The 13,278-nt window shown below is 38.2% G+C and overlaps 1 protein-coding gene across 3 annotated transcripts in view; it reads left to right on the forward strand.

Annotated features, from left to right (window-relative positions):
• Positions 1-1,289: 1,289 nt before the first annotated feature.
• CUL3 (cullin 3) overlaps positions 1,290-13,278 on the forward strand; it is a 52,445-nt gene continuing 40,456 nt past the window's right edge. For 2 of the 3 annotated variants that reach the window (XM_081329800.1, XM_081329801.1), the window contains exon 1: positions 1,313-1,720. In XM_081329800.1, the coding sequence (XP_081185926.1) occupies positions 1,655-1,720 (66 nt within the window). In that variant the 5' untranslated portion in view covers positions 1,313-1,654. Of the gene's footprint in view, positions 1,721-13,278 lie in introns of all 3 variants that reach the window. The other variant, XM_081329802.1, reaches the window with a different exon arrangement.

Here is a 13,278-nt window from a genome sequence, read left to right on the forward strand (position 1 = left end):
GCCTTCCTGTCCTCTACCATCTTCTGGAGTCCATTTAGGCTCACACCTACTGCTTCAGTGACTCCATCCAGCCACCTCATTCTCTGTCGTCCCCTTCTTCTCTTATAGTCGCTTAAACGGTAGAGAGAGGTGTAAGATACGTGCATATCCTAATTTAGTTTCACAGTGACAGGAAAAAAAATTGGTCTTAAATTGGAGACTTGAATTCAGGTGTGTGTTCAGCCAGAAAGGAGTCTAAAATGCCTGCTGGTTGACAATACACATTTTGCCTTAATACAGGTAGTCCTCAACTTACAACAGTTCATTTAGTGACTGTCCAAAGTTACAACAGCTCTGAAAAATATCACCGTTTTTCAGCTATCACTTTTTCAGCAGCCCCATGATCATGTGATCAAAATTCAGATCATTGGCAACTGGTTCATATTTATGATAGTTGCTGTGTCCCAAGGTCATGTAAACCCCTTTTACGACCTTCTGACAAAGACAGATTCACTTAACAATGGGGTTACTAATCAAGTGCAGCAATTCATTTAACAACTATGGCAAGCAAAGTCATAAAATGGGGCAAAACTCACTTAGCAAATGTCTCTTAGCAACAGAAATTTTGGGCTCAATTGTGGTCATACATTCAGGCCAACCCGTATACATAATTTACTTTTTGTTATTTCATAGAGTTCTCTCAAAACACATACAGTTTTGAGTTAGGTGGCAGTTTACAATAATTTTCATGTGGATCTGTCTAAAATCAACCTGAGTTTTGATTTGCTGTAAATTAGTTTATTAGAAGCCTGAATTGGTTCTGAAACTGGTTTTGCGATGAAATATATATGCGTTTGACATTCATTCGATTAGATTTGTGAAAGCCGCCAATTTCCATAGTTTTAACTCCATTAAAAACTGTAATCATAAAAGAAGCGTGGATTGCCAGAACTAGGTATCCATACAACGTGTCAGGCTAACAAGAAGCGAGAGGATGCGGGGGGGGGCGGCGGGGGAAACTAGTCGAGCAACGCTACGTATGAATCACCCCTCCTCTTTCTGAGGTTTTACCGCGTGACAACCAAATCCTATCGCCACCGCGCCGCCGTCATCCAATTATCAGCCCCATTCGCTCGCGCGCCCCCAGCGGCGGTCGAGGAGAAAGACAATACTCCTCCCCCACCCTACTTTTCGTTTACCGCGGCAGCCGTTTGGAGCTCTCGCGAGACTTGCCGAATCTTCCCCCGCTCGCTGGGTTTCCACGCCACTCCCCTTTATCCCTCCTCCCCGCCGGCTGTGCTCCTCCCCTTTCTCCTCCCTCCCCCCCCTCTCTTGCGCCGCCGCCCCCGCCTGATCTGTCTGTGTCTCGGGGAGAGGGGAGGGGGGCCTTCTCGGCCCTGCGCACTGAGCGATGTTTGGCCGCCATCGCGGCGGAGGAAGAGGAGGTGCAGGAGGCTGAGGGAGTCGTCGCCGCCACCGCTACTATCGCCGCCGCCGAGTGAGAATAGACGGCCGCTTGGGCCTGCCACGGCTCGGCTTTTCACTGTCTACTGTCTGAGTAAAGGTCGCCGGCGCCTCTGTTGTTGTTGCCGGCGGGAGCTTTTTCCCCGATCCCTTTCCCTCGCCGCTTCCTCCTGGTCCCCAGGAAGGGGCTCCGCTCTCGCCGAGCCCCAAAATGTCGAACCTGAGCAAGGGGACGGGCAGCCGGAGAGACACCAAAATGCGGATCCGAGCATTCCCGGTGAGTGGACTGAGGCTGCGTCGCTGCGCAGGGCCTGGCTCGGTTCGGCCTGGCGAAGGGACGAGACGCCGGCCTCTCCTGGCTCATTTGCCTGGGAGCCTCGTTGCGCTCTTTCTCTCGCTTCCTCGACCCGGACTGTCAGCGACTCTTAAGGCTGGGGGGGGTGTGTGTGGAGGTGGGGAGGGGAAAGGAAGTCGGCCTTGCAGCTAAGGGATCCAGCGAGCTCCGGTGCCGCGGTTTGGCGAGCAAAGGAGAGCCCAAGTTTCCGTCACAGGAAACGAAGAGGGAGGCTGGAGGGGCCGTCGTTTGCCCCAGGGAAGGACGCTTCTCCCAGGCCTTTGTAAGGGATCTGTTGTTTCTTTTAATTTCGCTGATAAGGGGGCGAGCCTTTTTATACAGAAGAATAAATTAACTCAACGGGATTCGGCCACGTACCTGTCGCGCCTCTTGTCGGCGGGCCCACCTGGGATGTTTGCAAAGTTGCTTTTGGAGCCAGTAGCGATAAACGAACCTGCACACAGTACAGAGTTTGAAATCGGAAGGCAAAACAACCTAGTTCTGAAGTAGGGCACAGTTGTCATTTGGGAGGAATTTTGGGGGATGATTTTCTTCCATAATTGCTTCATAATTGCTTGGGAGGCCGGTGTGTGGTGTAGTTGGTTCACATAGTGTGGTGGGATGGAGGGTTTGTTGTCACTGTGTGTTGGGGGGAGAGAGCAGGGGGGGGGAGGCTCAGCTAATCTCAATGTACACATGTTGTACTTTGACAATAAAGGTTTATTATTATTATTATTATTATTATTATTATTATTATTATTATTATTATTATTATTATTATTATTATTATTATTATTATTAATTATTATTCATACCTTGTGATGATTTCAGTTGACATTTGCTTCAACTGAAGGTTGGAACCACAAACACGAGGGCATTCTCTCATCAAGGATTTCTGTAACATGAAGGCTTGGGGATTTTCAGTCTTTGAATCTGTTTCATTGAATCTGATGTACACATATCTATAAATTTGAAAGGCAATGGCTTTTCTTTTTTACCTAAGCAAAAGTTTCCCTGTTGGTTAAGGAGTATAATGGCAGATAATAGTTGACCTTTGCAAAGATAGAAATTATGCCCATTTAACAAATTATTTGGCAGCTGTCACTGACAACAGTACATTCTACAATTTCTTATTGAAAATATGTTTTGAAGCAGTCCATAGATTAAAAATAAAATCTTAGTATCCATTCCAGTTTACATAGAAATTTACTGGTTTTCTATAGTTTCACCTGAGTTCAATTCACAATATTAACATGTCAGCTTTTAAATATATATATATTTATCTTCTTCCTATTTCACTAGATTTGTGCTCAAAATGCTCTTTAAATCTTCTTGCATTAATAACTATTTGAGTAGCAGCTTCTTAAGAACCAATGAAATACTGTAGTGTTTTTCTGTTTAGTTGATTCTGAAGTGACTACACAACCAGTGGGATTCTTCCAGGGATAAAGTGTTACACTTTTTAAGGAAGTTTTGTTATTTTTGATTGTAATCAATATGTGTAATATATTAAGAACACATTTAATATTTAAATGTATTATCAGGAAAGTGTTCACTGCATGTTCCACTTGCCTGATAAGTTTGGTAAATGAGATCTATGCAGCAAAAAATGCTTAATGTACAAAAAAGTTAACTTGACTAAGAAAAGCAGAGTTTGTAGTCAGGATAAATATTCTTCATTCTGCTTGCTTTTTACAGATGAGCCTGTAAAATGTTGCTGGGTGAATATTGTTCACAGAGTATTACTGTTCCTCCCATGAAATTGTTTCATATTAATGAATATTTAAAACTATTCTGATAGTAACTGCATAGAAGTTTTACAACATGCATAGAGAGAATACATAGATAGCCCCATATAAAAGTTAGTGATTCTGTGTGCAAAGAATATGTATAAAAATTAATGTATTGAATATGAGTCAGATTTTATATTTCTGATAATAGAGAATATTTAGAGAACAGTAATTATCAGCTATTTTTTTCTGATCCATACATAGCACTGAACCTCAGCAGGGTCTATTTTGCTTAGGCACCGCACACACATACCCCCCCCCCCAAATATCAATAAAGAATCGTATACAGGTCTGCAGATTATGTTAAACTAAAACTAAATCTCATTATGGCTTAGTGCAATATGCATTTTAACTGGCTTCATCGTTACTGTCACATTACTAGAATGTGTACTAAGTTCTGACATCTTAATTTTAAAAAGTATTGACTCAGGTTTAATGTATTGAGTGGACAAACATGGTTTTTTGTACAGTAGCATTGAAATTTTTGAAATAGTTCTAATTTTTCTGGTTTTGTATAGAACAATACAGTTACTGTAAATTGTTCAATTTGGGTACAATATCAGTATCAGTTATTTAATTACATATGCAAATTGACAACCCTGTCTTATGATGAGTTGATATGCATAGGACTTGGTAGCAAATTATTGATATTGGTCACTTATTAGTATGAACATATGATTAGGTACTGAATTAATTCATGAGGTTATTACCAATTATTCGAAGAGGTTCTTAATATGTCATTCTGATTAGATTAACCTGCTACTTTCCTAAAAGTCCGTTAGATACTCCTTGGTCCATGTCTGTGCTATCTTTTATACCTGTTTTCTTTGCAAAAAGAGCACACGTATGTTTTGTGCAAAGTCTTGTTAGCCTGTGAGGCTTCTTCCATCTGCTACCCCTCACCCCAAATAAATGTCAGTGATAAGTTCTTAAGAACATAATTTCCCTGCAAGGAGAAACCACTCTGGGGTGATTATGAGTGGGCATGCATTTCAAAAATGTAATGTGAACAAAAGTGAAAATGTCACATTGCCCTAACTATATGCCATTGAAAAATATATATAATGTGTATTCTTTGAGTATCTACTCCCAGTTATAGTGATATATTTTCAACATTCTTTGATTCATATTTCTGTAGCTTTGCTTTTTATTCATATTGTAATTACTTCATATTTAATAGATGGAGTCAGTCTATAATTCTTTATGTGACAATTTTCTTTATATCCAGACATGGGTTTAACATTTTCAGTATTGAGAGTTTCATGATCTTAGCACTACAAAATATAATTGTATTGAATATAAAACTTTTTTCATATTTAATTAGACATAGTTAATATGATTACTATGATATTGTATTGTTAATATGATATTGTAGTTTACAATCCATTTTATAATTTTCCCTTGAAATCAGTTTAAAAAATACAGTTTCTTAGCATCTTTTGAAAGCCAGTGGAAGACCTACTTTAGTCTTCTGTAGTTTAGAAATTGTAAGCAACCTCTGATGTAGATAAAACACAAAAATATATAGATTAACGTATTTGAGTTATTCTGTTCCTCTTTGAAAAAGTCTTAGAAATATAATAATATGAATAGTAGAACAAAAGATGATCAACCATTTTTTGAAATATTCAAAGTGATTTCAGTCTGGCTATTACCTTGTATCAAAAAGATTACAGAGGTTCTTGTGATAACTTAAAGATTTGCATTTATGAATGGTAACCATTTATGAAAAAGTTCTTTATTCTGGCTTGGACTTTAAATTGCAAAATGTTTCATGAAGATACTTCATCCATTACATCTTTCTGTCTTAAATAATTTGTAATTTGTGCCATAAAATCATGTAGATTGACATAAGGATTGTTGATAAAGACTATATTCACAGATAATTTTTGCCATTCTCTGTGATCAATACATTTAGCTTATTTTTAGTGCACTTCTGCCTTGTAAACCAGGAGGAGTTCTCAAATATACAGCATTGAATTTCATTGTGAGACTTTCAGTTTGACTCCCTCAGAGGAAATCAGGCCAGGGATAGTCTTATCAGTGCCTAAATAAAATGCCAATAAATGTTTGCTGAATAATTCTACTTATGACAACTAGATAATGCAGCACAAAGCATTCATTAAAGTTGCTTCATGAAGCAACCCCCCCCCAAAAAAAGAACACCTGTTCTTTAAGTATTAAAGCATCTTCATCCTCTGTGAAACTTGGTATACATGCATACATAGCTGCTTCATTAGTAATCACAGCAGTAATGTTTATAGCTCTGCACATACAAGTATTTTGCTTAGAAAGCCTTTGGAGCAGCCATCTTCTGGGTATGATTGCATTAATAGTTGAGATGTTTACACCATTTTTTTTTGCAAATGTTTTGCATAGCGTTTCTAGATATAAATATAAAGAATTTCAGTAGGATCCCAGATTAGTTATATTATTTTTCTTACCATAATGGAGGCAGAAACAGAGTATAATAGTTTGAATTGTAATATTCTATGCTGCTTTGTTTCATTCATTGATTTGCCATTTTTGGCCTAAAGCAGTGATGGCGAACCTTCTAGAGACCAAGTGCCCAAACTGCAACCCAAAACCCACTTATGTATCGTCATGTGCTGGGTGGGCATGGCTCATTGGGTGAGCATGGCCCATTGGGTCGGTGTAGCTGCAGTAGTAATGGCAGACTGGGTGGGACTAAAAAGTTCAATCAATCAATTCCAACTTTGTGAGATCTTTTTTTTCCCACGAGAATTTGAAAGTGATTGATTGATTGAACCTTTTTTTTTTTTGCACATGGTGTTGGAGACCTAAAGTGAAAAGGTTTTATAAAACCCAGCTGAAGGACTGGGGCAATGGTGTGCGTGCCGACAGAGAGGGCTCTGCGTGCCACCAGTGGCACTCGTGCCATAGGTTTGCCACCACGGGCCTAAAGTGTTCTTATCCTAATTTTTAGGTTTTAAGAATGTGGCACTCAATCAAAATCTAGTTCATCATTACCATATTCATATAGAGAAAATAATACAATATTTTTGGTGTAGAAATTTTTCTTAATCAAAATGAAAGCTATTGTGGTTACAAACTACAATACAATGTGGCTTAATTAAAGCAAAAGCAGTAGCATTCTTACATTGAGAACACACCAGTTGTTTTGAAGTATGAACAATTTAAGGTAACAACTCCATTTTACTCATTAATTTATATAAAGTATCAATTATATAATGTATGAACAATACATTCAAAATTAAGTTCAAGTTTCAGTAGTTTATACAAATTCATGTTGAAGTCGTTCAGAAAACAGTTACTCTTTAGATTCATATTTGTATATTTTAAAGGTCCTTAAACTGCTTTCTGTTTTTTTGGACTAAGACTATGAAATGTTTCCAGTATCCAACCAAACATTATTAATTGTTCAAGTGCTACCCAAAATGTGATGTGAGTGATAAGGAATCTTATACTTTGCTACTTCAAAGTATTTTGCCTCTGGTATTACTTGCAGGTTTGTGAAAAAAACATCTGAAGTAATTACATCCAAGACAAGATATTAGAGAAAGGATAGTTCAATCTTTGATCTACTTTTTTATATAATTACCACTTATAAAACTTATCGCCGATTTAAAGTAATTGGGCAGTTGAGAAGAAACATAATTGTTTCTTGTTCCCAGCCTTTAGCATGGATCCATGAATTCTGATTCACTCTGCTAATCCCATATTTGGTAATATCTGAATGGGGGGGTGTCAAAATAGGCACTATGGTGGTTACAGCAATGTTGTTAAAAGCCCTGCCTGTTTGTATATGTATATGATGTCAATAAAACTCTCTTTTTATGACCAATTAATCCCTGCCTACACAAAATGGTTAGGCTTTGATGGTCCTATGACAACTGACATTTTGCTTGTTCTGTCACACACCCATTCATCCTTTAGCCCTCACCATAATTGCCACTGCTCATGTTTGGCCTGGAGTAAAAACAATCATTCTTATATATAAGATAAAGTGTCTTATAACACCTGAAAAATAATCAGGTCGTTATATATTAAAGTTTGTTTGATTATTTTGTATTTTCTTGCAAAAGATCAATATAATTTGTTTTCTCCTGGAAAGTATTACAATAAAAAAAATCCTATTGGTAATTTGTTGAAAGTACAACATCAGCCCAAACTCATCCTGCTTTTCAGTTTTATTCAGGAAATGAATTAAGAACTATTAAAATATGAACCAACTGCTGACAAACTCAAGAAAAGATTGAGGTTGTTTTCTATATTGTATTTAATGAATTATGGTACTTCTGAAAAATATAGTGCAAGCATAGTATAAATAGTTCTTATTTACTGATTGCATTGTACGATGACTGTCAAAGTTACAATGGTGTTACAACAATGACTTGTGTTCAGTGCCTACATTTATGACCTTCACAAGTCTGCAAAGCAAAGAAAACTGAAGTAAGACTATAAACACAGTTGCAGTGTCATTTACCAATCAGTTCACTTAACAACAAAATTGCCTTTTCAGTTGTGGTTGCTAAATAAGGATTACCTATATTTGTCATTCATTCAATCAGACTTATCAAGCTCTGATAGATATTAATTTGCTTGGATTGTCTGTCAGTAACTACTACAATGAGTTATTGTAGGGTAATGGTTGTGATATTGGTGATATCTAGCCATCTTGTTTTCTGTTAGTCCCTTTTTCAATTGTCTTTGTTGCCATGCATTTTGAGAGACAGGAAAGTCTACTGAGTAGTCTGGCTGCCAGCAGTTGCTAGTTCGTTTAGTTCAGGCTGTAGGACTATCCAGAGTGCACCATGAGGAGGCAAACTAGCTTTAGACCCTTCACACAGGCTATATTGAAACAGAATTTCAACAAGGCCTCAAAACCACAGCTATGTTCATAGACCTAACTGCAGCATATCAACAGTTTGGAAGGATGGGTTGTATACAAATTGTGCCAGATATGCCAGCGACAAGGAGATGCAAATCTGGATATGCTGATGATTTGGCCATATAGCAGTACAAGAAAAACACATGGAGATGGCAGATATTCTCCTGTCCAAAGATCTTAAAATCTTGGGAAAATTCTTCATTGACTGGAGGCTTACTCTTAGCACCAGCAAAACAGTAATTTTGTGCTTCCACCTTCACAACAAGCTAGCATATGAAAACCCCAAGGTCGTCTTAAACAACAACTTACTGTCTTATAATACCTAAAATATCTTGGAGTAACATTGGACCAGACTCTCTTCTATAACTAAATGGGGAGCTTCAGCTGCCACCCTCGGGCCATCAACACTAGGGGTTGGTCTACTGTGAAGCAAAATACTGGGTCCCTATATGGCAGTTTGGCGGGTCGAATCCCGAGTGCCGCGTAACAGAGTGAGCGCCTGTTACTCGTCCCAGCTTCTGCCAACCTAGCAGTTCGAAAGCACGTCAAAATGCAAGTAGAAAAATAGGGACCACTCCGGTGGGAAGGTAACAGCGTTCCGTGCGCCTCTGGCGTCTAGTCATGCCGGCCACATGACCACGGAGACGTCCTCGGACAAGCGCTGGCTCTTCGGCTTTGAAACGGAGATGAGCACCGGCCCCTAGAGTCGGAAACGACTAGCACCTTTACCTTTACCTTTATATGGCTTAACAGCTGCCATTACTAGTAAGTTAACCAGACTCAAGGACACCATTAGGATTATAAGTGGAAATATTAAAAGCACTCTGACTTGCTGTCTGTCTGTCTGTCCTGAGCCATATAGCACCACCATCTGTACAAAGGCAAGATGCATTAGTGAGAGAATACAGAAAAATTATGAACAATTCACTCCTATTGATGCATGCCAATCTTTCTCACTCATCAGCTGGAAGCCTCAAATCCAGGAAGCCCCCACTGGCACTTGCACAACATCTGCCCAGCAACTTTAACATCAATTCCTAATGGAAAGCCACATGGATTGCTGAACTCCCAGACATAGGTAGACGTAAATGACGCCACAAACAGGATTCCAGGCATTGAATTACCATATCAGCAGCGGACAATCCTGAATAGGATTTGTACCTCACACAGCGTCTGCCAGGATCCTCTGTATAAGTGGGGCATAGACTCCTCCCTTCAGTGTGATGCAAGGTCCCATGTCAGACATCATGACAGGCTATAACCTGAGGGCATATACAGTACAGGTAGTCCTTGACTTTCAACTATTTGTTTAGTGACTGTTCAAAGTTACAACTGCACTGAAAAATGTGACTTATGAGCATCTTTCACAGTTATGACCTTTGCAGCATCCCCATGATCATATGACCAAAATTCAGATGCTTGGCAACTGGTTCATATTTACGACCGTTGCAGTGTCTCAGTTATGTGATCAACTTTTGCAACCTTCTCACAAGCGAAGTCAACAGGGAAGACAGATTCACTTAACAACTGGGTTACTAACTTATGAACTTCAGTGATTCACTTAACAATTGTGGCAAGAAAAGTTGTAAAATGGGGCAAAACTCACTTAACAAATTTTTCACTTAACAACAGAAATTTTGGACTCAATTGTGGTTGTAAGTCGAGGACTACCTGTATCTGTTTGTTTTAATGTAAAAAGTGGTGCACTTCAGTGGTTAGATGACCTAGACCAGGAGTCCCTAACTCCCGGTCCGTGGACCGGCACTGGGCCATGGCATGCCAGAAACTGAGCTGTGCAAACAAGCAAAGCTCCATCTGCGGGATGCAGGCAGTACATGAAACCGTGCAGCTGTGGTCCGCAGAAAAAGCTTGCTCCACGGAACCAGTCCCTGGTGCCCAAAAGGTTGGGGACCTCTGACCTAGATATTGGTATTTGAACATAGCCTTTTTAACATTTATATTTTTTTTTCTAATCTAAGTAAAATGTTATATATTGCTAGCCTGTATGATACGCCACACACTAAATAAATAAATAACTTCCATTTTTTCCAAATATATGGTTTTCTCTAGTGACTATTGCCTTGCATTGTATTTCCAAAATATTAAGGCTTTAACTTCATTGAATAGTATTTCCAATTGTTTACTTGATTTAGTACTGAATTCTTCATTCTGATGGTCCAAGATATTCTCAACATTTTTTATCCAGCATTCAAGGTTTCAGTTTTTCAGCTACTCTTATAATCTGGTTTATGCAGTTATTTCTTAAAATTTTTAAAGCCATAGCCTGCTATTTCCCCCCCCCCCCCCCGATCTGTAGTTAGAAGGATTGTTGGGTCTTCTCATTCTTGTTGCATGAGATGAGCGGAGACTTGGAGATATTTTTCCCAAATACAGTTTGTTTTTACCATTAATATTCCATTATCGGTATAGTTAAAATAGCAAAAATTAGCAAAACCAGAACTATACTTTTGGAATGAAGGAGGTTGTTACCAGGCTTACAAACTATAATGTGAAAGTTGCTTATGTAAGACCAAATATCCAAACACTTTCCTAACTTCTTGTATGGAAGTTTAGTTGTTTTACATTTTTCTTGCTGACTTATTTGTTACATTCACTTGACTAATTGCTTTTTTGTATGAGAAAAGGAAAGGCTTTGTACTTTTTGTTAAAAAAAAGACTTGCAAAAGGAAAACATGGACTTTGCTTCCTGGAAGTATTTCTTTTGCTGTTTTTTTAAAATTAGTTTGTAAGTGACAGTTTGGAAAACAGTACAAGAATTTAGGCTTGATCTGAAATTATCCTTGTTGATAATTCTGTTTCCTTCTTCAGGGTATAGAAATGTATACTTATAAATACAGTGCTTTAGGCAAACGGTGCTGCTGAATTTTAGCAGTAATAGATATCGGTTGCCTATTGCTTATGGAGAAGGAAACAGTTCCAGAGCTAGAGAATTTGTGTGAGAATTTTTAGATAGTGTAAAAACATTCAAACTGACATTATCTGACAACTAAATGTAAACCATTCACTAAATATTGCATTTAAGGGTCATGAAATGCAGCAAGAAAAATATATGAATTTGTCTATGTTTATAAAAATGTGAGAGCAAAAACAAAATACCTCAGTGACTATATTTTCAAATAGAAACTGAATTATGACTAGAAATTGGTATAGTTTTTATTTATATAGAAACTATTAACTGATTTGATTGGTACCACAGATCAGAGAAATATAAGAATTACAGAATGTAAATATAAGCATGTAAATATATTTTTTGCATTTGTTCAAATTACTATGCATACAATATATGGATAATTAATAAAATATGCCAACATCAGATTATAAAGAGTAGGGTATCAGCCTTTTGTGATGGGAAAGTCAAGAAATAGGTGTCATTAAAAGTCTTGGAATATACTTTAATATGGTTAGGTTATAGTGACAGAATATTGAAAACCTGTCAGAACTGTTCTCTACTCCAGTTTATAGCTATCCCAGTCATGGCAGAGATAAGTTTCTCATATTTTTTCTTTTTCAAAGAGTCAGATATCTTTCTTCTAACAGCTTGGCATTCTCCTCCTTCTCTGAGTCAACCCAATATTTTATCACATAGGAATTGATTCTTCATTATTATAAATAGTATGAAAAGTTTTGTATAATTAAAAAAAACTGCTTAGTGATTAGGTTGGCCATACAGTATATGATAACAGAATAAAATATATCAAGAGCCAGTGCCATGTAGTACTTTAATGAATGAAATGTGCCATATGTAAAACGAAATAATTGATCATACGTTCGGTGGCTCAGTGGGTTAGGACGCTGAGCTTGTCGATCAGATGGTCAGCAGTTTGGCGGGTCGAATCCCGAGTGCTGCGTAGCAGAGTGAGCACCTGTTACTCGTCCCAGCTTCTGCCAACCTAGCAGTTCGAAAGCACGTAAAAATGCAAGTAGAAAAATAGGGACCACTCCGGTGGGAAGGTAACAGTGTTCCATGCACCTTTGGCGTCTAGTCATGCCAGCCACATGACCACGGAGACATCCTCGGACAAGCGCTGGCTCTTTCGGCTTTGAAATAGAGATGAGCACCGGCCCCTAGAGTTGGAAACGACTAGCACGCATGTGCGGGGGAACCTTTACCTTTTACCTTTTTATTTTAGTAAAGAATGTAATATTTCATCTAGATGAGCCAGCTTAGCTATTGGCTATGATTGTTAAAAAATCCTGGAAATTGAAGTCCATAATTCAGGATGTTTTCATTCTTGCCATATTGCCAACTGCCAAGTGGCTTTTGAGTACTGGAGCTTTTACAATATTTGATACTCAGTTATGTATATATATCAAATAGAAAAATAGTTGAATGAAATCTGACAAGTTGTCAGACTTTTACCAATTTATAATGTAATGGGATCAGATAAATTGATTGTTAACTCACAGTACTAAAACCCATAGTAAAGTATATGATTATATGCCTGGCAAGGGTCAAATGGAAAAAAGAACTGTGAAAAAAAGGAATATGGAAGAGCATTACTGTCAAACCTGAATTTAACAAGACTATTTAGGATTCTGTTAAATCAAAATGTCCATTAAATTTGAAGGTGAGAAAAGAAAGAAGTATCTAATAACAGGAAGAAAGATTCAGTATTGAATCACAGTGATCTGTAGAATAGATAGAGGATTGTGCTTGCATCCTGGGTGGAAGCCCTGCTTTGAAGAAAAGAGTGTAGGGAGGGGTAAGGGCAGTGAGAACATAGAGGGGCAAGTTATTCCTTTCCTTAGGCTGTAGTGAGACTGGAAGGATGCCAGGATGGAATAAAGAAAGATTAATATTACTAATTGTTAAATGT

Source organism: Vipera berus (assembly GCF_964194415.1).
Source record: "Vipera berus genome assembly, chromosome: 5".
NCBI lineage: Eukaryota > Metazoa > Chordata > Lepidosauria > Squamata > Viperidae > Vipera > Vipera berus.